Raw genomic sequence first — 27,051 nt, 5'->3', positions numbered from 1 at the left:
GGAGAGAGTTGGGAGTTCCAAGCACATTTAAGTGTCGGCTGAACCAGCCATTTTTAGCTAGTTTGGCTGAAAACCAACTAATGTGTATAGGGGTCTTAATGGGGTGGTGCAGGGGTTTTAAATTGATGACCTATCCTAGGTCATCAATATCAGATTGGCGGAAGGACCAACAACACCTGGCACCCCCGTCGATCAGCTGTTTGAAGAGGTGACTACGCGGCGTCTCCCTTAAAGCGGTGGCGTACTGTAAATTAAGTGAATGGAGTGAGTATTTGTAATTACACGCTCTTCCGAGACGACGGGCAGTGTAATGAACAGGAAGCACACATGGAATGTTGCATTCTCTTCAGACAGCTGATCGGCAGGGGTCTCGGATGTTGGACCCCCGCCGATCTGATATTGATGACCTATCCTGAAGATAGGTCATCAATATAAAACCCTTTTAAGGGAATCTAAGACATTGTTGTACTTCTACTGGCAGATGGTTTACCGAAGTGATTCAAATGACTTGGCAGAAGCCATCAAGATACAGTTCTAAAGCCAACTCACTGTCACATATCTTAAGAGCCATCTGTGGCAAAAAATGCTGGTATAACAATCCGCAAATAGAAAAGCAACAGGTACCATTCATGCGTTTATTTACACCCTCCAAAGCAACTGTACGCATCTACCGATGGGCTGTTTCTATTACATTTTGAATACCTGTATTCACCACACAGGGGAGTTTATCAGACAGAGATGCAAGGCAATTTTTCATTTATAGCTCAAATATAATGCCTATACCCAAAGGACTGCGAGAACCTATTCCCTCTCACACATAGCACCAGGACAACATCTTCAAAAACAGGAACAGCAATTACACATTGGCCTAGGAAGCATATGTTACACTTTAGTTTTTGCTCATACTGTAAAAGATGTCGAGTAAAGATGCCCAAACACATTAGGTAAATGTTGGCTGAGCCTGCCGATTCAAGCAGGATCGGCTGGCCAATGACCATCTAATGTGTATAGGGGTCACCAGAGTGAGCAGAATGCAGATGTTAGGGAAAGGATCAGGCATTTTTGGATTTCATCATGCCCAAATACTTTATTCTCGTGGAAGATAAGCCGCTAATAGTGGGTTCCCTTTCCACAGAAACACATGCATGCAGAGCCGAGACTGCATTTGTATGTGCACCGGAGAGTCAGGTGGAAGAGCTGCAACATGAACAAGCATTCAGCCGATGGCCGAATCTAAAGTGTATGGGCAGGTGAACTAGCTAGGTAGCAGACAAAAAAAATGGAAGAGTATACACTGGTATATGGTAGATATACAACTTTTTTCACTTTTTCATCAAAAGGAAAAAAAATAAAATAAATGTTTCACTGATCCAGGAGCAGTGATGGCCAGTTCGCCCGCGAACACATGCGGGGTGCCATCTTAACTCACAAGTCCGGCGATGCACAGGTAAGCCCTTACCTGTGCCTGCGCCGCGAGCCGATCTGAAACAAATGCGGTAACCGGGAGCAGGCAGTTCCGAGAACAGCCGCCGGGGACCTTCATCGGGCTGTTCTCGGAACTGCCTGCTCCCGGTGACCACATTTGTTTCAGACCGGCTCGCGGTGCAGGCACAGGTAAGGGCTTACCTGTGCATAGCCAGACTTGTGAGTTAAGATGGCAACCCGCATGTGTTCGCGGGCGAACACAGCGAACTGGCCATCACTGTCCAGGAGACACCTTCCCATTCTTGAAGCGGTAATCCCCAACCAACTGTAAAAGAAAACCAAAAAGTTTTCCAGATTTTTATAAAATTTACATTTGTCCTGTACAAAAATTTATCTTTCGTTTCGGCTCATGGTCCATTTCATTGAGGAAATCAGACATGGTATAGCTAGCCTAGCATGACACACCTCATCATATGCCAGTTATACTTGTATGTTCCAGTAAAGGTTTTGTAGATGTGCGGACCGCAGGCAGAACATCCATATACATTTTTTTGTTCACTTGACCGGCAACCCACCTAGTACCTACTCTCTGGTGTCTCACATCCCAAGACAAACCAAAACAGTCAGTCATCACAAGCCGGCAACATTTTCTACTTCAGCAACATCAAAAAGACTTCAGAATGACTGAACACGCTTCAAAATTTAATCAGGGCTATGGAGACAAAAAGCACAGGAAGTGATCTACAAAAAATAGCATCTGCAACGGCAAAGAACAGCATGTCCTGTAGCTTCATAAGCCCAAATTATCAAGCGGTCTACCAAATGACAAATGATAAAGCTCAACTGGTAAACAGTTAAAGATTACACTGAAGGGTTGTTAGCAAGGGAATGTATTCCATACAGGCACAGCATGCAGCAGGTATGGGGCTATTGGAGAGAGGGAAACCAGCTCTTCCCTTACCGCTGTGTGACAAGAACCTGCACAGGACTCCACTGCATTGTTGCAAAAGTTTAGGGAATAGGCTCGTGTCATGGACAGGGTGTGTAGGGACAGTGTATACTACGCTATTTTTGCAACTCCCACAGAAGTGAATGGAGAGAGACAAGGCTTCCGTTCTTGAGCTATGGGTCCCAGAGGTGGATATTGATGGCATTTCCTATGGATATGCCGTAAATGTTGAGATGGGAATAACTCTTTAACCACTTAATGACCAGCTAAATTTTTCACTTTTTGCCTCTCCATATTTAAGCAGCCATAACTTCTTTTTTTATTCACTGAAGTGGCTATACAAGTCCTAGTTTTATGAAAGACAAATTGTATTTTCTTTGTGCTGTTTGAGGGTACATATAATAAACTTTGTAATTTACTTTTAGTTGCATTGCAACTAGAGCAAAAGTAATTTTTGACATTGCTTTTTCGTACTTAATTGTTTACACTACATATTTTACACTGAATAACCTGTTAAAGGAGTTGTGCAGGTCATTTCCGTCATGTGGATACATAAGTACAGTGTTTTGCTTTTATGTAATGTATGCACAACAGAATGTATTTTCAGAAAAAGGATTGTTTATTATTTTTCCAAACTTTTATTTTTTTATTAAAAGTTTTTTCATCCAAATTTCTTACAAATTATGTTTTTGGAAAATCCCATTAAGGAATTACGGTCTTAAAAAACTATTTTATATTTATAATGTAGTAGCATACGCCTGTCTGCTAAAACATTATGTTCTGTGTCACTCTATGTCCACAGGGCTGACGAAGTCGGCTTTACTCAGCCTCTGATCAGATCAATGGGAACCAATCAGAGGGGGAAATCAGCTTTGATCATGCTGTGGTCACAAACTGCAGCAATAAAATGGTTAACAAGTGGGATTGGCACTACCACCAATCGTGGCTGTAGAGCTTTAGACTGCTCTATGAACTGGAGCTGCTAGAGTTCATTTGTAGAGCAAGAGTGCTTACAGAAGAGCTCTGCTCCCTCTAAAACACCGACGGCAAAACACAGTGGGTGGTCATTAAGGGGTTAAGAACGTTTTTTTTGTAACCAGACATACCTCTTCACATTACACCACCTATAAAATGCCGCAATAAATTTATGCTGTAATCCAGCCTCTAGATGTCAGGGTATGCTGGGAGTAGGAACTTCAGGAAAATAGCTACTCTGTGGTGCAGATACACTAAGGCTCCGTTCACATCTCTGTGTACTGCAGTAATCTGTTCCAGCAAAGGAACAGACAACCAGAGTGCACTGTATAGATGGACACCGCCGGATCGTAATTTACTATAATGGGACCTGAAAGGTTTCCTTCATAAATGGCGGCCGAGTCAAATCCGATAAGTCCTTGGAAAGCAATACCCCCTCTGCTGAGCCATACGCAGTTTTCCACCATAAAACAGTTGATACATCTTCCCCTTCATCTCATATATATAAAGAAGATATTTAAAGGGGTTCTCTGGGACTTTTATACAGATGGCCCATCATTAGGATAGGCCATCAATATCACATCTGCAGAGGTCCGACTCCTGACACCCCCACCGATCAGCTGTTCTGCAGAGGCTCTGGTGCCACAACTACACAACTTAGTCCAGTGAATGGGCGCAGCACTTTAGTGGACAGAGCTAGGTCAGTGGAGGTGTCAGGAGCCAGTACCCCCCAGATCTGATAGTGATAATCCTAAGTAAAGGTAATCAATATAAAAATTCCAGAGAACACCTATAACACGTTCTTGAAGGCTAATATTAAAAGGTTTGCTCACCAACAGCAGGCATTTCCCCATTTATCTTGATGGGACTTCCACAAATCCATTTACATGCCACTAAAACATCCCCATTCTGATGTAGAGAATGGATTTTTCAGTTGCAAAAATTTCCACAACAAATCTGCAGTATGTGAATATACCCTAAATCTTATTACGCGGCAGGCAAGAAGTCGCTAATTGAAATTGCTATTCAGGGACTTATCTGTGCAAACTAGCCATGTGTCTGGCATAAACAAGACAACACCTCCTTGCCTAACCCCCGCATATAATGAGAATACAAAGTCTTCCATATGAGACAATGTAATTGAAGTCAATGACCCACTGAAGTGCAATTTGTTACAGCCCACATCTACAATTAACGTAGTATTTCTATTACAGATACATTATCGATTATGAGATTCCAGTTAATAAGCACAGAAGAAAGATGCCATCTCAATAAATCGTGCTCTACGCTTTCCTCGGCAAGTTGATGTGTTTTAATCTGGCAATACTTAACGCAACTGTTCCAGGAGAATGTGAATAGACCAGTATGTCCCCTGTATGCTGCATTTACAGGGCATCCACTCTAAGGTGACAGGGATTATAGACCATCTCTATACCGTGTACAACCCAATCAACTTTCACCTTTCCTCTGCACTAGTTTTGACAAATCTCCTTGTTGATTTCTTATTGTACTCATCCCCACTTTGACCCAAATGGCAGAGGCAGATCTGGTGACGTGACGCCACGGAACACCCTGTCGCTGTTTGTAGTTATACAGGGCTGTATATGCATCATTTCTCAGTCATGTAATGACAATATAGGCACCCGGCCAACCATGATGATAAAGAGCAGGTGGCATGGAGGTTCTACATTCCTGAATGCTGAAAGAACAATATGCACAACATGAGATAGATATATATATATATGAGAGAGAGAGATATACACACACACACACACACACACGTGGTTCTGACAGGCGACAACCAGTGGCACTGGTCAGAACACAAATCGCTCACACCTCAACACAGTTCTCTGTTGTTCAGGTTTGTTCACATCTGCATTGACTTTTCCATTATTCTGCGAGGCACAGAAAACAGTAAAGAATAGATTAAATGACTGATACAAATAGAACGCCATCTGCTTCTATACAATAATGAAGATCCAGGCTGCACTCTGTGAATGATCCTTTAATACAGGGGTGCACAATGTTTTCTGGGTGGGGGCCACATTGTCAGACTGAAGGAATCCCAAGGGCCGAAAATAAAAGGGGTATTAACAAGTGAAATACTGTATTTATGGCGTATTGTACACACAGTATATATTATAAATGTCTAGCTATACCTCCAGGACTCCCATCTAATGGGAGAATACATGAAAAATGCATGTGAGCAGCCACAAGACATAGACATACATGTCTGTTACCAGATGGTTGGGGGACGCAGAGAATGGTATCAAGGTTTTGCACCACTGCTTTACTGTATCCAATGCTCCTTCAGTGGACCTGTGTCCGGGGAGGTATGGAATCTGCGATTATGTTTTCTGGTTTTATTTTTATATACGCCACCCACTGACTAAAACGCAAAAAAAAATAAAAAATGTATTTTTTATCTGCAAAAATTAGCAAAAAACCTAACACAGCGGACACTAACTGAGCATAACTGATTCTCAAAAGCACTCATGTAAACAAATGAGGCATAAAACTGACATTTTTTCCTCTGAGTGAACAGAATAAAGGAAAAGTCAATGTAGATGTGAATACAGCTTTGGTGGCAAATAATATGACCATAGTGTGTATGTCCAAGAAAAATGTAAATGCTGTATGTAAATGCACAAAAAAAAAAAAAAAAATACCACATTAGAACTATCCAGGAATACAACCGAGCCATTATGAACTTATTTGGATCGTTCAGGAACGTCCACATGAGACTGAGGCACAGAAGCAATGCCTGCGTCATATGGCAGTCACAGCGCAAGTACTTACATAGAAACATAGAAACATAGAATGTGTCGGCAGATAAGAACCATTGGCCCATCCAGTCTGCCCAATATACTAAATACTATGGATAGCCCCTGGCCCTATCTTATATGAAGGATGGCCTTATGCCTATCCCATGCATGCTTAAACTCCTCCACTGTATTTGCAGCTACCACTTCTGCAGGAAGGCTATTCCATGCATCCACTACTCTCTCAGTAAAGTAATACTTCCTGATATTACTTTTAAACCTTTGCCCCTCTAATTTAAAACTATGTCCTCTTGTAGCAGTTTTTCTTCTTTTAAATATTCTCTCCTCTTTTACCTTGTTGATTCCCTTTATGTATTTAAAAGTTTCTATCATATCCCCTCTGTCTCGTCTTTCTTCCAAGCTATACATGTTAAGGTCCTTTAATCTTTCCTGGTAAGTTTTATCCTGCAATCCATGTACCAGTTTAGTAGCTCTTCTCTGAACTCTCTCCAAAGTATCAATATCCTTCTGGAGATATGGTCTCCAGTACTGAGCACAATACTCCAAATGAGGTCTCACTAGTGCTTTGTAGAGCGGCATGAGCACCTCCCTCTTTCTACTGGTAATTCCTCTCCCTATACACCCAAGCATTCTGCTAGCATTTCCTGCTGCTCTATGACATTGTCTGCCTACCTTTAAGTCTTCTGAAAGAAGACTTAACTGTAGGTTTGTCGCAGATTTCACCCTCTGTATTGCAAAAGGTGAGATCTTTGGGCGCAAATCGGCAGCATAAATTGACATGCTTGCTAAATAGCAAAGGAAGGATTGAAGCGCTCACCACGAGGCCCCCATACTGGAACCTGACCGTCGTCAGATCACAAACACCATAGCAGTTCAGGTTACTCGTTCAGGACACCACAGCAAATGAAGGCAAGAGTGGTTGGCTGTCAATGGCAGAAAACGTAATGGATGCTGTAACACCAAATTTCCTTCCGCTAGGAGCCTGGAAATGGTCTTGGCAGAAACGGGTTGTAATGAAGATGCCACCCGTGTCTGGATGGTGGACAACAAAAAACGGTGGTATCTGCTTGTGGGCAGATCAGACGATACTCTCTACTGGTGGTCTGTCCGTCCAGAGCCTGTTTGTTGTGTGTGCATGCCCTTACATAGCCACTGTTCCCAGAGCACGTTCACCATGTGTGTGCGCCATCACGTAATCACTGTTCCCAACACACCTCCTAACAGCTAGATCAGAATGGGCTAGATGGTAGGCAAATTTGTCGAAAACAGCCACCCTGCTTCTCTCAGTCCAACGATATGAATACTCTCAAAGTCTCTTAACTAGGCAAAATGTCTGAGTGCATTGCAAAGGCATGTCTAGAAGTCAACGATCTCTCACCAAGAGGTACATTACCTAAAAGTAGCCTCTGAGAGCTTTTTGATAGAAGAGTGGGGAGAGCACTTTTACGCTCTCTTGTGGCAAGACCCAGTATGTAACGAGACCACACCTGTAATCATTTACATACCTGCCCGAGACATAACTGCATGCCGAGTTTTGAAACAATACGACATTTCTATCTGGGTGCAGTACATTTTTTTATACCTCACAGCATGACATTTCAAACATTTCCAATACGGACCTGTACTGTATAATGCACCATGCAGAGTAAATTTTAGTGTACTTCAGAAAGCCCTCGGTAAGCTCCAAAAATATTGAAAGACACATCAGTCACTGTGTGACACAATTTCCATGCACATCACACTAGTACACAAGCAGATATTGAATGCACATAGTCCTATTCTGTCTTGAAGTGCTGATAAAAATAAAATATTTCACAAGAGCAAATATTTAGAAATGTCCAATAAAGACAAGTGAATGAGAAAATGTACAATGCAAACTTCTAGAAATTAATAAATGAATGCCTTTAGAGCCAAGGTGTTAAAATTACACAGACAAGCTGTCATGTAAGTTAATTACAGGATTAATACCTGATCAGTCTCACAGTTGAGTATTGTCCTTCGCACATAGTGCAGGAGACATTCATCTGCATTTAGAAAAATATTTAAAACTCCACCCTCATGGATACAAGCATGCCAAACTCACTATAATTTATACATGTCCTGATTTATAGCACTTCAAACATTACCAGCAAAGGCGCTATAACGAATAATATGGATAAAATATTAGAGAATATAACCTTAAAGAGGACCTGTCGCCCCAAAATGCAGTGCAATCTGCAGGCAGCGTGCAGGACTTTTTGATTGAACGGAAGGTGAATGGACTCTGTTCTAGTCCCAGCAGTCTGTTATGTGCCAGTTCAGACACTACCATTATTTTTGTTGTTCTGCTCCTCTAATGGACGGAATGGAGATATACAGTGGTGGTGTGAACTCACCCTCATTAATATATTGAAATCTGCTCTCTCTGTTCCCAGGTGTTAGTGATTTATAACATTCTCTGTGTGTGTATAGAGATAGCAGTCAGACACTGATCGTTGTACACAGGGGCCATCTTAAAGGGGCTGTCCACGTTCAGAGCTGAACCCTGGCATAATCTCCCATTCACCCATTTTCCATGTATAAGTGGAGCATCAAGCTCAGCAGGACTCAGCTGTTTCTCAGTATGCTAGGCGGAGGCTTCCACCTAGCAGTCATCAGCCAGCGCATGCGCACTTCGCTCAACGAAGCCGCTGCCAGGAGTCCGCGGCACATCAGGCTGAGCCTAGTGCGCAGGCGCGGGATCTGGCACAGGGACCGCTAGAATTGCGGAGGCGGCGCTGAGCTAGGGAAGGCAGTGCTGGGCACCCGACGGCGAGGGGTGCGGCCGGGCACCCTGTATTAACGGACCTCCCCTTGGCACCTTAAGTCAGTGTTTCCCAACCAATGTGCCTCCAGCTGTTGCAAAACTACAACTCCCAGCATGCCCAGACAGCCTTTGGCTGTGCGGGCATGCTGGGAGTTGTAGTTTTGCAACAGCTGGAGGCACACTGGTTGGGAAACACTGCCTTAAGTGAATGATTGACAGGTTATAAAAACCATTTTTTTGTGCAAATAGAGCCACAGTGAAGTTTAATAATGCCAGCTTAGGATTCTTATTATTACTCCGGACATGAGCATATGTTTAGGTTATAGGGGTAGAATCTCATGACAGAATCCTGTTTAAGCTCATAAAAAGCAGAGATGTAAATGTATAATTATAATCTATATCAATATTCTCAGCTTCTCCTACTCTATAACATGCCATACTGAATTTTGTGATGACAGGTTATCTTTAAAGGGATTGCCATGATTAACGCCATGTAATCATAGATATGTCATAGAAGCTTGAACCACCCCCCTGCTATGCATTAACTCCAGAAATACACATTTTAGGACGAGTTCACACTTCAGTTATTTGATCAGTTATTTCCATCAGTTATTGTGAGCAAAAACCAGTAGTGAAGTCTACTCAGAGATCGGGTATAATGGAAAGATCTGCATCTGTTCTGTGTTTTTGAGCACAGTAACTGATGGAAATAACTGATCAAATAACGTTTTGCGGACAAGAATAGGCATTTGTACAATAGGCTGCCTGTTTCGTTCTGCAAATTGCGGAAGGCACACGGGCAGCTTTCGTGTTTTGCGGATCTGCAATTTGCGGACCGCAAAAAACAAAAACAACTGAATGGTCGTGTGCATGGGCCTTAGGGCTCATGCACACAACCATATATATATATATTTCGGTCCGTTAGGGCTCATGCACACATAAGTATTTTCTTTCCATGTCCGTTCCGTTTTTTTCTTTGCATTCCGTTTCCATATGTCTGCTCCGCAAAAAATAGAACATGTCCTATTATTGTCCGTATAATGGACAAGGATAGGACTGTTCTATTATGGCCAAGCTGTTCCGTTCCACAAAATGCGGAACGTACATGAACGTCATCTGCATTTTTTTGCGGCTCCGTGTTTTTGCGGACTGGAAAATACTTACGGTCGTGTGTATGAACCCTTAAAGTGATGTCCGGGGTTAGAAGCTGCTTTCTTTCACAAATACCACCATACATGTATATGGGTTGTGCCTGAGTGAGTGAGGCTGAGCTGCAATACCACATACAACCAGAGGAAAGGTGTGGCGCAGTTTGTGGAAGAAAGCATTCATGTTTTTAGAATCCTGGACAATCTCTTTAATAGAACACATGAGAAAAATATTGATTGGCACAGTGTCTCCCTTTAATAAAAGAAATTCATGAAACTTATCTGAACACAAGTGGTGTACCTGGCACAGATTACCAAAATTGTGCATTTTCATGACATGTTGGAAAATAAAAAATATCAGACTGGTTGTGATGGACATCTGCTAGACCTTGGCACCGTGATATATACAATTCTAAAGTTTTCCCCCTTATACTGCCATTAATAGGTACATCAAGTGGTTTACAGTCTCAATCATCTAAGGACAATGGTGGACCAACATTTGAAACCCGTTCACTGTGGATCCTCAGCCCTGCACACAGAATTGATGGCTAGGATTAGCCCGTGTGCATTTACTGTTAACTAAAGCAAAATTATCCCTGTTGAACTTTGATGAGCCACGTCAGAATCTGATTATAAGCGGCTGGAGCTGTGTATAATGAGTCTGAACAGAATGGTTAGTTTACCAGAAAATTACGCCTACTCATGTACGATACAGTAATTATAAGCAATTAGGAACTTAGCAAGAGAGCAACTGATGAAGAAAAGCTCAAAATCTAGGTTCATTTCATATATTTCACCATTTATAAATTACGTACAGCGGTCACATTAATAAGAAAACAAAGAGAAGGCGGCTTGTCATTTACTGCAGAACAAATTGTACCATTTAGAAAAAGCAACGTATGATAAGGTTAACATTCATTTAACAGAACTGAAGCAAGAGCACAGAGGGAGTCAATGATCAAAATTTACCAAAAAACTGAGCCAACTGCTCATAACAACCAAAAAGAGCTCAGCTTTTAGTTTATAACCTGCACTGTGACTAGTTGCTATGGGCAAAAAAAGCCAGATTTTACAAATATGTAAGTCTGGAGCTCCCGCACCAAGAGCTGAGCTGCAGTAACTCACTGTTGCCACTACACTTTGAACGGAGCTGTGCTTCAGGCACTCTCAGCGGTAGTTCTGGAGTGGCTGCAGCGGATCGGTAGGGTTGCCGGGTGTCGGAGCACCACAAATCTGATGCTGGCGATTTATTGTGAGGTTAGAAAATCGGTTAGCCTGGAAAAACCCTTTAAAAAAATATTTGGTTGAAATTTAAATCAGGAGAGGGGAATAAGCTGCTGCCAGATATCCCTTGCAGTGGCTTATCTCCCACAGGAAAAAGCTTGGGGTATATTTAGTCCGTTTAAGCCCAAAATAGGTTATCACCTTGGACTAGCCCTATTAACAAAGGTACTGCAAGAACACTACACCCAACAAACAGTTCTGATTAGCATTTTTTAATCTCTATTCTCACCCCCATTCACCTACAAATTGACCCCGTAATGCACAGAAAGGACTCCTGAGCGCATGAACATAATGGACAGGACTCAAGGAGTCCTCTCCATGTATTACATGGACGGCTTGTGGACATACTGTGGGGGAACAGGGGTGATTATAGACCCAAAAATTACTGATGTGAACACAGGCATACCATAAGATTGCAAAGGAACCTTGTCGGGTCCCCAGGCTGTCTTGATGGTGACCCCAGCTCCAATTATTATGCCACCAAGATAGGCGATCACTTTTACAAGGGGGGTTTTGATCCCTTGCACGGTGCTGCAGCACTGATTATTGCTGGGATTGGCGTTTTCTCCGATTTTAGCAGTTGAAGTAGATGCAGGGCTGTGTTTTGCAGCCATCTCCTGCAACTGATCTTGCAAGCACGGCACCCAGAGATCATCATTATATATACAGTATTTTTTTTCTATAGGTTGGCAAGTGGAAAAATTGGACAGACCTGATCTTTTACCTGATGTGGACACACTCATACACATTAGATTGTTGACTGATCCGGTGAAAATGGGGTTTAAACATACTTTTGTTTAATGTGAATGGCCAGTTTTAAACATGGCTGATTGTTAGGCTAGTTTTACACTGTCATTCATAGTTCTGGCAGAGAACATCCTGCTGGAGCTCTCTGAATCCGGGACTGTTGGATGGTACAACAATGCCCGTGGACCTCATTGACTATAATGGAGTCCGGCGGTGATTGTGAGCCAAAACCAGAAGTGGAGCCTCCAGAACATTAAGATATAAGGGGAAGATCTGCACCTGTTCTATGTTTAGAGCGGCACCTGGTTTGGCTCAAACAGATTGTGTGAATAAGGCCCTTTCAGAAGAGCGGGTGCCGCGCTGCGGACTAGCAGCGCAGCACCCGGCCTGACCTGCCAGCACTGCCGGAGTCGCATAGCATTATATTGATTTATGATGCTATGCGACCCTTAAAGGTTTGGAATGTATTGGATAACACAGACATAATGCTGTCAGTGTTGTCCAATACATTCAAGAACTGTAAAAATTACATAGCATCATAAATCAATATAATGCAATGCAACCCCAGCAGTGCTGGAAGGTCAGGCCGGGTGCTACTCTGTGAGTCTGCAGCGTGACACCCGCTCGTCTGAAAGGGGCCTAAGGCATTAAACATTGGTATATGACATTTACACTTTTGGTCACTTTTTATTGAATACTCAATTACAAGTGATTTAGAAAAGGGAGACTATGAAGGGGCACTATAGCTCAACCACTAACAAACATGCATAATTTGGGGAAAGTTTTCTTTACCGTGGAGGAACCACAGAGTGAAGAGTTAAGGTGGATAGATCTGCCTCAAAACATTTATTTTCATATATTTTACTCTGAACTGCAGACACAAGAAAAAGCAGGGTACTAAAAGGTTTACAAAATCTCCTGATTCTGTCGTTGCCAACTAAAACACCTACTATGAATTTAGTAATACGTTAGGCAATCATAAATCATACAGCTAGACATTTTAAAAGGAAAAAAAAGGGGATTTATTGTCACATTGTAGACACTGTGTAAAAGCACAAATCCATTTTTCCATATATTCATCAACTCTCTGGATGTGTTAATGCACAAAGAATCCTGGAGTATAGAAATAACACACTATTTTCCCTGTTCTCAACATTGCCTTTATTCTTTATCAAAACAGCATTTTCCATGCAAAGCACATAAAACTGCTGCTCTATATGTAACCTCTGTAGGAGGAATACAGTAATCATGTGTCATTATGCAAAGGGAGAATATATGACTGTATGATATTAAATAAAATAAAAAAGACAAGGTACAGGCTTAACGGGGTACTTTAAAGTATACAATATATAATCTATACACATTTATTTTATATAAACCGTATTTTATATAACACAATAAGGAACAGAAGTACCACCTCCCCCCGTTTCTTTATTAAGAACTATACTAGAGGTGCGTAGCAGCTGCTTAGGCATCCTCCCCTTAGGCTCTCTTCATATTGTGTCTTGAGTATCCATTTACCGTATGCACTGGGAAAGCTCCCGACCCATTTCTAAAACGGACCCAAAAGAACGGATGCCACAGGCGTCCATGTTCCTGGATGGCTCTGCATTTGCGGTGTAATGCACAAACAGCTGGGGTGTCGGACCCCCGCCGATCAGATATTGATGACCTATCCTGAGGATAGATTATCAATAGGGATGAGCGAATCGACTTCGGATGAAACATCCAAAGTGTTTCAACACTGTACGGAGCAGAAGCTGCGTACAGTATTACAATGTATTGGCTCCGATGCGCCGAAGTCACGAGACTTCGCATAATATACTGCAAAAAAACATTTCCCGAACTCGGGAAACTCCTCCAGATGGTAAAAGCAAAGTTGTACTGTCTTATCTAGTACTTGTGTAACAACCAGCCTCAAGTCATCTGTTGCAGATAATAGTCCAATACTAAATGAAGACATCCGTAAATAATGTTTACCATAGACCCACGGACTACTTCCATTAAGTAATTAATCCTCAATTATAAAGAAAAGAAAAAAAAAAAGCTAATTCAAAAGTGGCAACCAATATGGCTACACTTCCTGTTGTAATAACAATGCAGAAAATGTTAATATAAAAAAATCCTTTCTGATGGAACTGATCATGTGCGTCCATCTCAGTGAGGTGGCCAGAGAAATAAGAAAATATAATATATGTATACGAATACCTTTTATTGGACGTGACAATATAACATTTTTAATTACATGCTATTACAAAAGTATTCTGATCCAGAAGCTGGTCGGAAAACTGCTGAAAATTTTTCATGGGACAACCTCTTTAACAAACTTTTACTAGCATTCTGATTTACTTGTACAAAATATGGTAATTTTAAGTATTGGACAGAAATCTTCTCAATGTACATTGCACTTTAACAAATGCAAATGTTTTTTTTCCACTGAAAATGAAAAGGTGTTTCTGGATGTGAAGCATAACTTAACTTTCCTGTAGTTTTGCAATAAGCTGCCATATGTGTATACATGAGTTATACCACTATATTTGTCGATGATATTACTTGCATTTGGCTTTTTTTTTGGGGCAGTTTTCTCCTTTGCATGCTGCTTATTTGCTGCACCGTTGTCCCTAAGCCAGTAGGTGGAGACTAGCTGAAATGATGTCTGCCCATAGAGTATGATATTCTGCTCCCTTAGGGCTTTTTCACACGAGCGGATGCCGTGCGTGGAATCCGCTGCGTGAAAGACAGCGCTCTGGACAGCAGAGACACGGGGCACTAACATGACTGAAAATGCTCCGTGCCTCTCTGTGATCTTTTTACTACAAAATCACCGTGAGGTAAAGTAGTCACCGTGATTTTGTAGTAAAAAGATCACAGAGAGGCACGGAGCATTATCAATCATGTTAGTGCTCCGTGTCTCTGCTGTCCAGAGCGCAGCTTGGCACTCTTTCACACAGCGGATTCCACGCACGGCATCCGCTCGTGTCAAAGAGCCCTTACTCTCTTACCCACTTATCAACACCATATAGGATGTTATAGAGAAGTACTGAGCAGTAGTGATGTGAATAATGCACTTAGCTGCTCTATTGTGTCTGACTTTCTCTTTCCTGTTTGTTTTTCTTTGTATTTCCTCACTCTTCCTCCCTTCTCAATATACTTCAATGAGATGATGTAGTCTGATACTTCAGTGAGCAGGCAGCCATTTTGGTCTCACAAGGGGGATTTCTCACAAGGTTACTTTAGAAAGGAGGTGAAAGAACAGATAACTATAAAACAATTTTTTTTCCTCTGATATGATATATTACGAAGTTTCTTATTTTCATCTGCACTACTGATTTATGCAAAGTTCTGTGAAAGTACAGAGACCCCCCCCCCCCCTCCCAGAACCCTAGCAATATCAGACTGTCAGAGGTCTGACTCCTGGCACCCCCACTGATCAGCTATTTTTAGTAGCTGCGGCACCAGAACTACATAGGTCCATACATTGTATAGGGGTTATGCATGGTTACTGCACTTGACGCAGCAGTGCAGTAAGCAGGTACAGACACTACGCAGCTGTGTAATGTCAGTGCCAAAGCTCCTGGAATTATCTGACGGGGGTCCTGGGAGTTGGACACCTGCCGATCTGATATTAATAACATATCCTAAAGACAGATCATCAAGAGTTTGGTCCTGGAAACCCCCATTTAAAAGACTATTTGACATATTCCCGGAAACATACATATAGGCAACAAGAATCCTAGTAGTTCTTTCATTTTCTTGGATTCCTTCCTTAAAGGATGGTACTTTTCACATGCATGAGAAGCGATTTCTAAGAAATTGCTCAGAGGCAATCCACCAAGAAAAAATTCAGTTTAACAGTGCAAACATGAAACCAGCTGTTGATGCTAAAAACAGTTTGTGCATCCAAGGGCAAAATGCATATGTGTCTCCAGGGTGCTAATTATATTAACCTATTCACTTCCAATATGATTCTTCTTCTCTTCAATCTACTCAGATAAATATTGTGAACAAAGCAAAGAAGAATTTATGACATATGTCTCATTGAAGGCATCATATGCATAAAGATGTGGAAGTTGTCCAATTTGACACGTTTATATTGTGACTAACAGAAAAAAACCTGAAATTAACCACCGTCAAGATTTTCAGTATGAGTATTGTATGTCCTTCCTCCATTCTTGACTTTGTCAGATATCTCAATAAGGGTCCATTCACATGTCCGCATTATGGGTCCGCATCCGTTCCGCAATTTTGCGGAACGGGTGCGGACCCATTAATTTTCAATGGGGCCGCAAAAGATGTGGACAGCACACTGTGTATTGTCTGCATCTGCACTTCCGTTCCGCGGCCCAGCAAAAAAAAAAAAATAAGAACATGTTCTATACTTGTCCGCAGCCACGGACAAGAAAAGGCATTTGTATTATACTGCGGACCGCAAAACACTTGGACAATGGACCCTAAGAGTGTGGGCAACAGATATTTACTAATGGACAATTAAATAAAAATTGTGATATTTAAAGGTTCGATTAACCAAATAAAAACCATAGAGCATGAAATACAAAATAGCTGTTAGGGCTACTTTCACACTAGCGGCAGGCTGTTCCGTTGGCTGAAAAGCCTGTCGGATCCGTCCTGCCGCTAGTGACCGTGTGCCTCCGGGCTGCCGCTCCGTCCCCATTGACTATAATGGGGGCGGGGGCGGAGTTCCGGCGAGGCACGGCAGCGCACGGCGAAAGGCTGCCGGAATAAAACTACGACATGTCCGACATTTATTCCGGCAGCCTCTCGCCGTGCCTCGCCGGAACTCCGCCCCCGCCCCAATATAGCCAATGGGGACGGAGCGGCAGTCCGGAGGCACGCGGTCACTAGCGGCAGGACGGATCCGACAGGCTGTTCACCCGACGGAACAGCCTGCCGGAGGTACGTGCTGCTAGTGTGAAAGTAGCCTAAGTAGGACCACCATTTTGAATACCTATATTCAGCTCTGACCTGTTTTCTGGATGACGACAGAAGTGGCTGAAAGCTACAAGTAGAATACTATGAAAGTCATGGTAATGGACATAGTTATAACTTTTAGAGTACTGGTTCCATGCAGTGGAAGTAGTATGACACTGTGCAGAAGCCTGTAGTAAGACACAGTCTGCAATAGTGGGTATAGTCATTCACCAGAACCTGCTTGCCCACTATCTGAAACACCAGGGTAGCCTTGAGGAGAAAAAACTAGGCAAGTATTTAAATATATTTAAAAAAAAGTTACATAAAATGGTTCTGCAAATATGGCTGCTTTCTTCCAGAAACAACGCAACCCTTGTCCATGAGCTGTCTAGTATTACATCTAGAACGGAGATGGCACTCCATGGTGTGGGCAACCCTGGGTAAATAGTGACGCAGAAGAGGATGATAGGAAATGTGCTCAACTGGCAGCAATGTGCTAATGACATGGCATAACTCTCTACAGCGCTCCTAATGTAGTCATAATCTCATCTCTACTGCTGTAACCACAAATTCGACAAAACTGGTCAGGAGTAGGGAACAAAGGCTGGAGTTCTTGGAAACGCTTCTGGAGATGAACACAAGTCGTAACCCAGAAGTAAAGTATAGAATGCTATAATTTTTATTCCGTCAATGCGTCAGACAGAGGCCTTTGTCAGGCTATTGGCCTAAACAAAGATGATCACCTTCTACACCATTCTTCTGGGTTACAACGCCGATTCATCTCCAGCAGTGCTTCCAAGAAGCCTAGCCTTTGCACCCTACTACTTACTCTCTAGTATTACAGTTCATCCCTCTTCAAGTAAAAGGGCTGAGCTCTAATACCAGACACAAAAAAGAAAATAGAGCGGCGCTGTCTCTGGGAAAAAGGCTATGTTTTAGCATCCTAAATTGCTAAAAGAGATGTCCAGCAACATGAAATGTACAGTATGATGTCTGCGGCAATGTCCCATTTTCAGCATTCCTCTTCTGATCCCAGCACCTCACTCCGACATTTGTTCCGAAACAGCAAAAACAGGTTCCACTCTCTGTCTGTGGGTCATGCGCTGTAGCTCAGCGTGGGGGCTGGCTTAGCTAATGATCTGAGCCAAACCACCAGTCCCTTTCTAGCAGGTCACTGACACAAAAAGGTGGGGGGAACCCTGTGCTGTGTCGGAACGATTGCGAATCTGGAGGTGTCAGGACCAGGAGAGCGGCACTAAAACTGGGACATTGCTGCAGATTTAGGCTACAATATGTGTTTTGCGGTCCAAAAAAAAAAACGGATGATGGCCGTACGGCATCCGTTTTTCCCCCGGATCCATTGTAACAATGCCTATCCTTGTCTGCAAAAGGGACAAGAATAGGACATGTTCTATTTTTTTTCTGGGGCTACAGAATGGACATAACACGGTGTGCTGTCCGCATTTTTTGCGGACCCTTTGAAATGAATGGGTCTGCATCCTATCCGCAAAAAAACGTTACGGACACGGAAGTAAAATATTTTCGTGTGAATGTAGCCCGATTGAGAATGATTGTTCAGCATGGAGACAGGCACAGAATGCTGTGGGCCTCATTCATTAAAATGAAGGAAAGGCGCTGACTTTGGTTGTCTTACCCATCTACTCATATCACATATTTTCCTCTGAACTGTGGAACTGCTGCACAAGCAAGAAATATGAGTTATTGACTCACCTCAGGAGTGTTCTTTTTGAATTCTCGACTTTGATCAATAAGTTTTTTTCTAGACTGTTCACTTTCATCTTGTCTGTTTGCCAATACTGTTGCTGTTGTATCGAGTTCTCTCTGTCAAGGAATTAAGACATGAGGATCAGTAAGCAGCTAAGACAAATAAAATATAGGCAAAAATAAGAATACAAGCAGCAAATGTGCAAGCGAAAAAACAAAGAACACTTCGAAAACGTTAATGCAAATAGAAACAAATCAATATAGAAAAAGAGAGGAAGGGGTTTCTGAACAGAACACAAAGTCATCAGTAGACTTAAGAGTTTTATGGGGTTACTTAAAGCTCATTTATATGCACCAACTGTGCAGGCAATTATTGGGAAGAAACAGTTACTTCCCAATAACTTGAAAACGAGCATTTATACTAATGCTTGTTCGCAATAATCATCCCGACAACTGCCCAGTGTAAATCCATCCTTAGATTTATCAATATCAGATCGGTGGAGGTCTGACTCTCAGCACTCCTGCTGTTTAAAGGGGCCACTGTGCTCCAGTGAATGGGACAAAACTACAACACCCAGCACAGCCGCTGTTAAAAGTATGGCAAGCCCTGTACAGAGCACTGCAGTTATTCATCAGGAAGTACTTCCACCTTCCTCGAGGAACTGTGCAGAGTGAATCAACACTTGACATCAGTGAAATCAATGTAGTTCTCAGGTGCCAGACCCCTGAAAATTTATGACATGTGACATTGGGGTTTTGCTATAACACCAAATTATTGTAACGGGGATCCAGCAAGGATGTTGGGGCTCAGACGTCGTCCAGATGGTGGGGTTTGATGTAATTCTGCCAACTTCTGCAAATGTATAATGTCACATATTTAAGTCACCTTTCAATATACAGATGATCTGGTGGGGTTTATTCATGTCCCCATGACTTCACTATGAAGAACATTAGATATGAACAGTATCTCGTTTTTTGCCAACTGAACTTTTTCTATCTGTAACTGCGGCGAGTCACGTCGTAAGAAATGGGCAATGGTTCATCTGACGTTTTCATTTTAATCTCTCTGAAACACCAACACAATCTCTCTGCAATTACAGTTTATAGAATGGCTAACTCAGCATGCAAGCATGAATATTACAAGGTCAATAACTAAACTCATCCTTGACGCCAGAAGGTGTGATTTATAGAAGAGGAGTTCCCCAGTGTGTCACTCCTCAGCCCAGATCAATCAAGGTTACTGTATAAAAGAAATCATAATGATTAGGGAAATGATTTACACTTGCCAGACAAGACAAAGTGATAAATGATTATGTTCTAGATTTTTAACTTCCTCCAATGAGCTGGCAACTCCGGTTTTCTGTAAGAAATGAAGAATAAAGCTCCAGAGGAGAATCCAAGAAATCTCCAGCATTGTAAAGATTTCCTCATGATCTGATGAGCGTTCAGAAGTTTTGTGTAATCAGAATACTAAAAGAAAAAACACCAATAGAAGTGGCCCAGCCACAGTGCACAGTAAAATTTATGGGAATAAAACTAAGAAGAAGCCTATGTCAGGATCAGAGGACTGGACTTCCAGAAGAAAGGTATGGGCATGTTTCGGAGCACCAAGCCTACAGTGGTAGCAGGTTTACCATGAAAACTATTTTAGAGGAAACAGTCACCTTAACAATTAAAAAAAAAAATCTCATTACCAATTAGACTTGCCTCTATAGCAATCTGAACCTTGAAGAGCAGAATGTCAAGATGGGAGTTTACATTTCCAATACATACACATTATAGTCAGAGGTCACACTAAGGTGTACATGATATTTAAAAGGTGAAGCATCACTTGTGCTACGTTCACACAAAGTAGATTTTACAAAGTTACGCCATTGGAAAAAAATAAAAAATAAGACGTTTATCAAATCCAACTATGTTAAAGGAGTTTAATTCTGATGACCTATGCTCAGTATAAGCCCCCCACTGATCAGCTGAACAGGCAGCTGAGACCTATTCTGAGTATGGCCTCATGCACACGACAGTATTTTTTTGCGGTCCGCAAAAAGCTGTTCCGTTGTTCCATGATCCGTTTCCGTTTCCGTGTGTCTTCCTTGATTTTTGGAGGATCACCAGACATGAAAAGTGAAAAAAATGTATCTAAGTCAAGTTTGCCTTGCAAATGATAGGAAAAAAACGGACGCGGACGACAATCTTGTGTGCCTCCGTGTTTTTTCACTGACCCATTGACTTGAATGGGTCCGCGAACCGTTGTCCGTGAAAAAAATAGGACAGGTCATATTTTTTTGATGGACTGGAAACACGGATAACGGACGCGGATGACAAACGGTGCATTATCCGAGTTTTCAACAACGGACACGGAACACAACAACGGTCGTGTGCATGAGGCCTAAACCAAAGGAAGGCAAAAACCACTATGAGGGGATTGTGAATTCTCTAATATTGGGAGGAAACAAACTTTCCTGACTACAAATACAGTAATCCCTTGATCAAGATCCCATCTCCAGAAATCTCTACACATTGTGGCATTATTACTTTATGATAAAGACATCCAGACCCCTCTTGAAATACGAATCAGTCATCACAACTAGGGATGAGCGAATCGACTTCGGAGATTCGCATAAAACTTAGCTTGAATACTGTACGGAGCAAGCGCTCCGTACAGTATTAGCATGTATTGGCTCAGATGAGCCGAAGTTATTACTTCGAGAAGTCTCGAGAGACTTTGGGTAATAACTTCAAAAATGAATTTCTACTGTTAAAAACCTTTTCCTGAACTTCGCACCTTAGAACCGAACCAGAGTTCGGGTAAAGGTTTTATTATGCTCGCTCCGCACAGTATTCAAATGAAGTTTTATGCGAATCTACTGAGGATGTTTCAACCGAAGTCGCTTCGCTCATCCCTAATCACAACCTCAGAGAGTTCCATAGTTTTACTGCTCTTACTGTAAAGAATCCCAAGTCAATGTTGCTGGTGAATCCTTCTTACTTACAGACATAGAGGACGTCCTCTTGCGATGTTTACAGGACTTTGTGTACAAAAGTCATTGGAAAGATCTCTGTTCTTCCATATATTTGTATATGGAAATTAGATCCCCCACCAAGCCCAACATGCTACAATTTAGGCAGGTTTAAAAAAAAAAAAAAAAAAAAAAAACAACACACACACACACACACACACACACACACACACACACCAAGGGTACATCTACACAGGCCAGATATGCTGGTTTTTTTTGCTGCAGAAATGCAGGTGGAAAATCTGTAGCACTTTACTACAGCAGTAATCAAAATTTAATTCAATAAACCTGAAACTATCTAATGGGGGTGCTAATGCAACTCTCGTATTCCGTGGGGCCGCCCATGAAACGAACAGAGCAGCAGATCGAGCTTATGCGCGGCCTCTCCATTCATCTCTATGCGCGTTCCAGAAACAGCACTTGGCTATCCCCAGAATTCCCATAGAAATGGATGGTGCGGCAGTGCACAAGCTAGACCTGCCGCTCTGTTCATTTCATGGGGTGCTTGCGAGGTACAGGGTTCCGGTTGTCCTGATCAGTGGGGACACTTGGTGGAAGTTCTCCCTAATAGTTATCAAGAACTCCCCTTTAATGGGGAAACTAATAGTGTTAAAACAGAATATAAAAACTGTGATTCCATACAAAGAGATAAGAACATTTGCTTCCATTAAAAATAATAAAAAAATAATAAAAAAAATACCATGATGGAAAAACTGCTACAAAAACTGCACGCGTTACATGCTCTGTAGCACAGCGGTGATGGGGCTTTCTACTGGTATGTGGGAGCAATGCTATCAAAGACTAAATGGAAAAATAAAAAAAGGAAAGTTTGCGAAAGATGACGGGATGGAACCAGTTAAAAATAATACTTTTATTTGCTATAATTGTGTTCTCTCGTCCCCAATCAATTTCCAAAGACTATAGCTCTCATCACTTTATCAATTTAAATAATGATTACCACAATTTTGGTCACTTTTGTTGGACAGACATAACATGGTATGAGCGCATTTGAAATACACTGCATAATCAGCAATGATCAGTATGTGACGCTCCAGAGAAAACAATGCTGGGACGGGCGCTTTAATACAATGGATCAGAATAAAACATCTGTTTAATCAAATAATGGACGGGACAGGAAAATAAATCACCGAGAAAGGCACCACCCGGTATGAAACGAGACAATAGCCGACTTATGTCAATAAGACGCAGTGCTCGTCGTGTCATGGTTATTGTGTTCCAGGCAATGACTGTTCTCTTAGAGCTGTGATGTGTTTTCTTTCATTACACTTCTCGGTTCCTTCATCTCCTGTGTTGGGGGAGGATCAGAAGACACAGACCTGAAGGCAGACTATTGACAACAGTTGACTATTTGCTTCCTGTCTAAACGGACATCCTGTTAAGCTCCAATTACTGCCAACTCGGCAGAGCTCGCCAGAATTCTAATCCATACTGCAGATTACCTGATAAACTGAGACTTGTGTGAAGTTAGCAGGTAGCATTGCAACCGGACAGGTAAATGGGAGTCCCGATTTGCAAAAACAGGAGGAATTTTTTCTTTTTTAGTTACGGTATAGAATCAATCTTCAGGTAGGTTAGCACATGGCAGATTTGATGCAGAAAATTCTACAACTGAAAAAAATCCTTCCCATATGGACGTTCTGCAAATTTAGACGATTTCCCAATTGCAGAACCTCCTGCCATTTAGACCCCATGCACACAATCCTATTTTTGGTGCGGATCCCTTCATTTCAATGCAACCGCAAAAGATGCAGACCGCACCCGTTTGTACGTTCTGATAACTCGCAAAAAAGATAGAACAGGTCCTATACTTCTCTGTGGCGTCATGCACATGGCTGGGATCCGTGGCTTGTGAACCACAAAACACATACAGCCGTGTGCATGGGGCCTTATGAACATACGGTATACACATTAGTGCTGTACTTTGCTGCCATCTACATGAACTGTCCACTTAGATTCCATCAGTCTTCTAATGCCAATTGCCCCAAACTAGCAGCTCACCCATCAAGCCCCTCAGCCTTGTCCGTGACAGACAGTGATTTCATGGAATTAACATGATCGTTTTTTTAGTGAGGAGTCCACTGTGAAGTCTGATGTATTCCTATGTTGGCTTAACCGTACCCTTCAGCTGCTGATTGACAGGCTTCTCCATATACACAGTAATACGGACAAAGCCATTCTGCAGCTGGAAGGTGGAGGGGGGCCCATGTCATGTATATCCATTGCACTCCTTGCTGCAGCGCTAAACGCATGGTTAAAAGCTACTACACGTCAACTTCTAAGTGACAAACTGCTGCAATCAGCATGCCCGTCTCTACCCTATCCTGAGAGGGCATCACAAGCGACCTGATGGGTCCCTTTAACCGGTTCTCAAGTCCATGTGGACTGCAGCGGATGCCCTTGTATAAACAGCACTGTTAGAGTCCTGAGTAAAGGCAGCAGCGGAGATCACTGGAAAGACCCTTTTTTTTTCAGAGGAAAACGTTATCACCTCAATATAGTGATAATCTAATCTTTTATGAATTGGCTCATCTTTATCTTGGCATCCATATATCAAGCTTCTTTTTAAAAAAAACAACTAGAGTTCCGCAGCACCACATCACTCCTTAGGTCAGTACCCCATTTCTTCTCGTGTCACTTGTAGGCCCTGTAAGCCCAACCCAACATATGATGGAAAAAAAATATATATACATAAAAATATTAGCAGTATATTATCAATTTTTCACCTATATTGTGTACAAAATGAACATCGTAAATCAATCCGCTCCCACTCTGGTGCCCTGCGCTCTGCCCCTTTAAAAATTCCAAAATGGCTTGTTACAAATTAATAGCAGTGTAACTCATTAAATGTAAGTGTAGCATTTCATATACATGAGGGCATGTTTCATATACTGTCAAAATGTTTGATATCCACAGGAATTTTCATTTTATAGGCTATAAACATTAAATCTAGACTGTCATAAAAAGCTATTCAATACTACATAAATCAGCACTGAAAGCAAATCTGAGTTTAAAGAGCCTGATCGTATTTTATAGCAAAAGATATCCATGACCAGAGTACCAGGAGGGGGGCCTTTTACTACGGCACTGCTGCTAATGGGTTATTGTGAACAAAGTCTGATACAGAAGGAATATTTTATAAAGGTGATGAAAGGAGAAGGCGGCGGGAAGCACAATAGCCTTCTAGAGTACACGTACTGAGTGTGACCACTTAAAAGAGGTTTTGCAGGACTTTAATATTGATGGCTCATCTTTAGGATAGGCCCTCTGTGTTAGAGCTCATGCCCACGACTGTTGCCCCGCATACGGCGGGTCCGCGATACACAGGGCAAATCCGGAGATGCAGTGCGGAACGGAGTGCTTCCGTGGAGTTCCGTTCCGCAAAAAAGTAGTACTGTGCATGCACTACTTTTTTGCGGTGCGGACCGTCGGATGCCGATCGCGGACCCCATTCAAGTGAACGGGTCCGCGATCCGCATGCGGCTGCCCCACGGTCGTGCCCGTACATTGCTGACCGCAATTTACTCACGTGGGCATGAGACCTTAGATTGGTGGGATCAGACTCTTGGCATCCCTGCTAATCAACTGTATGAGGGAAGCAGTAGCACCAGCTCAAGTGCCACAGCCCCTTCAAATAGATGATCTTTAGGGGTTCTGTATCTATGGCCTGTCTTAAATATAGGCCATCAACATTCAAAATCCCCCCAGAAATCCCTTAAAAATAGCTCTGATACATCTGTAAGTGTATACACATGAAAATATCCTGCAATTGTGGGTGTCTGTAATGTGGCAAAACATCCACAAGACTGCCATACTTGAGAAAGCCACCACTGATCCATTACAGATTTTTAAAGGGGTGACCGGCGATAAATATTGTATCGCGTGAGGGTCAACAGCTGGAACCCTTGGCGAACCGATGAATGAGATTTCCCCAAATTCTTTCCGAATGGAGCGGTAGTGCACATGTTGAGCCACTGCTCCATTGATATCTATGGGACTGACTGAGTGCTGTCTACATCAGTCCCATAGACGAGAATAAAGCAGTGGACCGACGTGCACACTGCTTCTCCATTTAGAAATGGGACTTCGGGGACCCCCTTGTTCTCAGGATCACTCAGGGTACCCACTACAATCCAATATTTAGCACCCAATCTCTGGGTAGGTATTAAATATTATTTGTGGAATAACCCCTTTAAATTCTATGTATATTGGTATCTATCGCTCAAAATAGTGCTATGCCCCACACCCAAACACATAATGATAGGATGAGTAATAGAGAATTTAGACTGATGTAATAACCAGCTCTTTACAGCGCTGTCGAATATGTTGGTATTATAAGGGTATGTCCACACATGCAGAAAACTGCAGCTTTTGCCTTGATTGGGCCTTGTTCACATCTCTGTCAAGCAGATCAGCCAGGCTGGTGCAGCATTGCCAGTTTCTCTAGTTCACTGCCATATCTCCATTGACTGTAATGAGGTCTGGCAGCGATTCGGCTGCTTTCCGCACAAATGCCAGCTGTCGGACAGACAAAAAACCGTTGCAAGTAAAGTTTTTTGGCCGGCCAAAACCCAGCATTTATGCCGGAAAGCAGCCGGATCACCGCTGGACCTCACTACAGAAAAATAGGGATCTGGCGGTGAACTAGAGAATCCAGCAATGCCGCACAAGCCTGACTGATGTGCTTGACAGATGTGAAGGAGGCCTTACGCAGCAAAACCTGCACCATAAAACACAAGTATTACATGTGGTTTTTGCTGCAGGACTTTGGACTTCATCCTCTCTATTGCAAAGGGTGAAATCCGCAGGGGAGATCCGCACCACATAAGTCCATTTACACTGCAGTTTTTTTATGCAGCATGTGGATGACATTTCTTAAAATCTCATCCACTTTGCTGGTACTGTACCACGCAGTGCATTTACTGCCCAAAAATCCACAGCATTTCTGACGTGTGGACATAACCTAAAAGCAATAGTAAATAAGTACAAATTTAATCTGAAACCCAAGAAACAAATATACGGAGAATAAACGGATTTCAGCACAAGACTCCAGAATGGCGCATTTCAGCCATTTTGTATGAAAGCTGCCCGAGCATTTAAGAATCCATTGTAGTAAATCTGTGAGTGCTAATAACGATTACAGAAAGGTTCGTTAAAGGATTAGAAGAGCACCAGTTTTCTGGACTGTGCACGATTAATTAGGAATAGTATACCAGGTAAACACACAACGAAGGCTACTTTCACATTGGCGTTTTGGTTTCCG

General features: G+C 42.3%; 1 protein-coding gene across 1 annotated transcript in view; it reads right to left on the bottom strand.

Annotated features, from left to right (window-relative positions):
* CUX1 (cut like homeobox 1) overlaps window positions 1-27,051 on the bottom strand; it is a 357,714-nt gene that overhangs the window by 283,721 nt on the left and 46,942 nt on the right. Inside the window, 1 exon segment of the mRNA XM_040423522.1 lies at window positions 18,757-18,867. Within this exon segment, the coding sequence (XP_040279456.1) occupies window positions 18,757-18,867 (111 nt within the window).

This window comes from Bufo bufo, chromosome 3 (assembly GCF_905171765.1).
Source record: "Bufo bufo chromosome 3, aBufBuf1.1, whole genome shotgun sequence".
NCBI classification, from domain to species: domain Eukaryota; kingdom Metazoa; phylum Chordata; class Amphibia; order Anura; family Bufonidae; genus Bufo; species Bufo bufo.
This window is presented reverse-complemented; position numbering and strand designations above follow the sequence as displayed.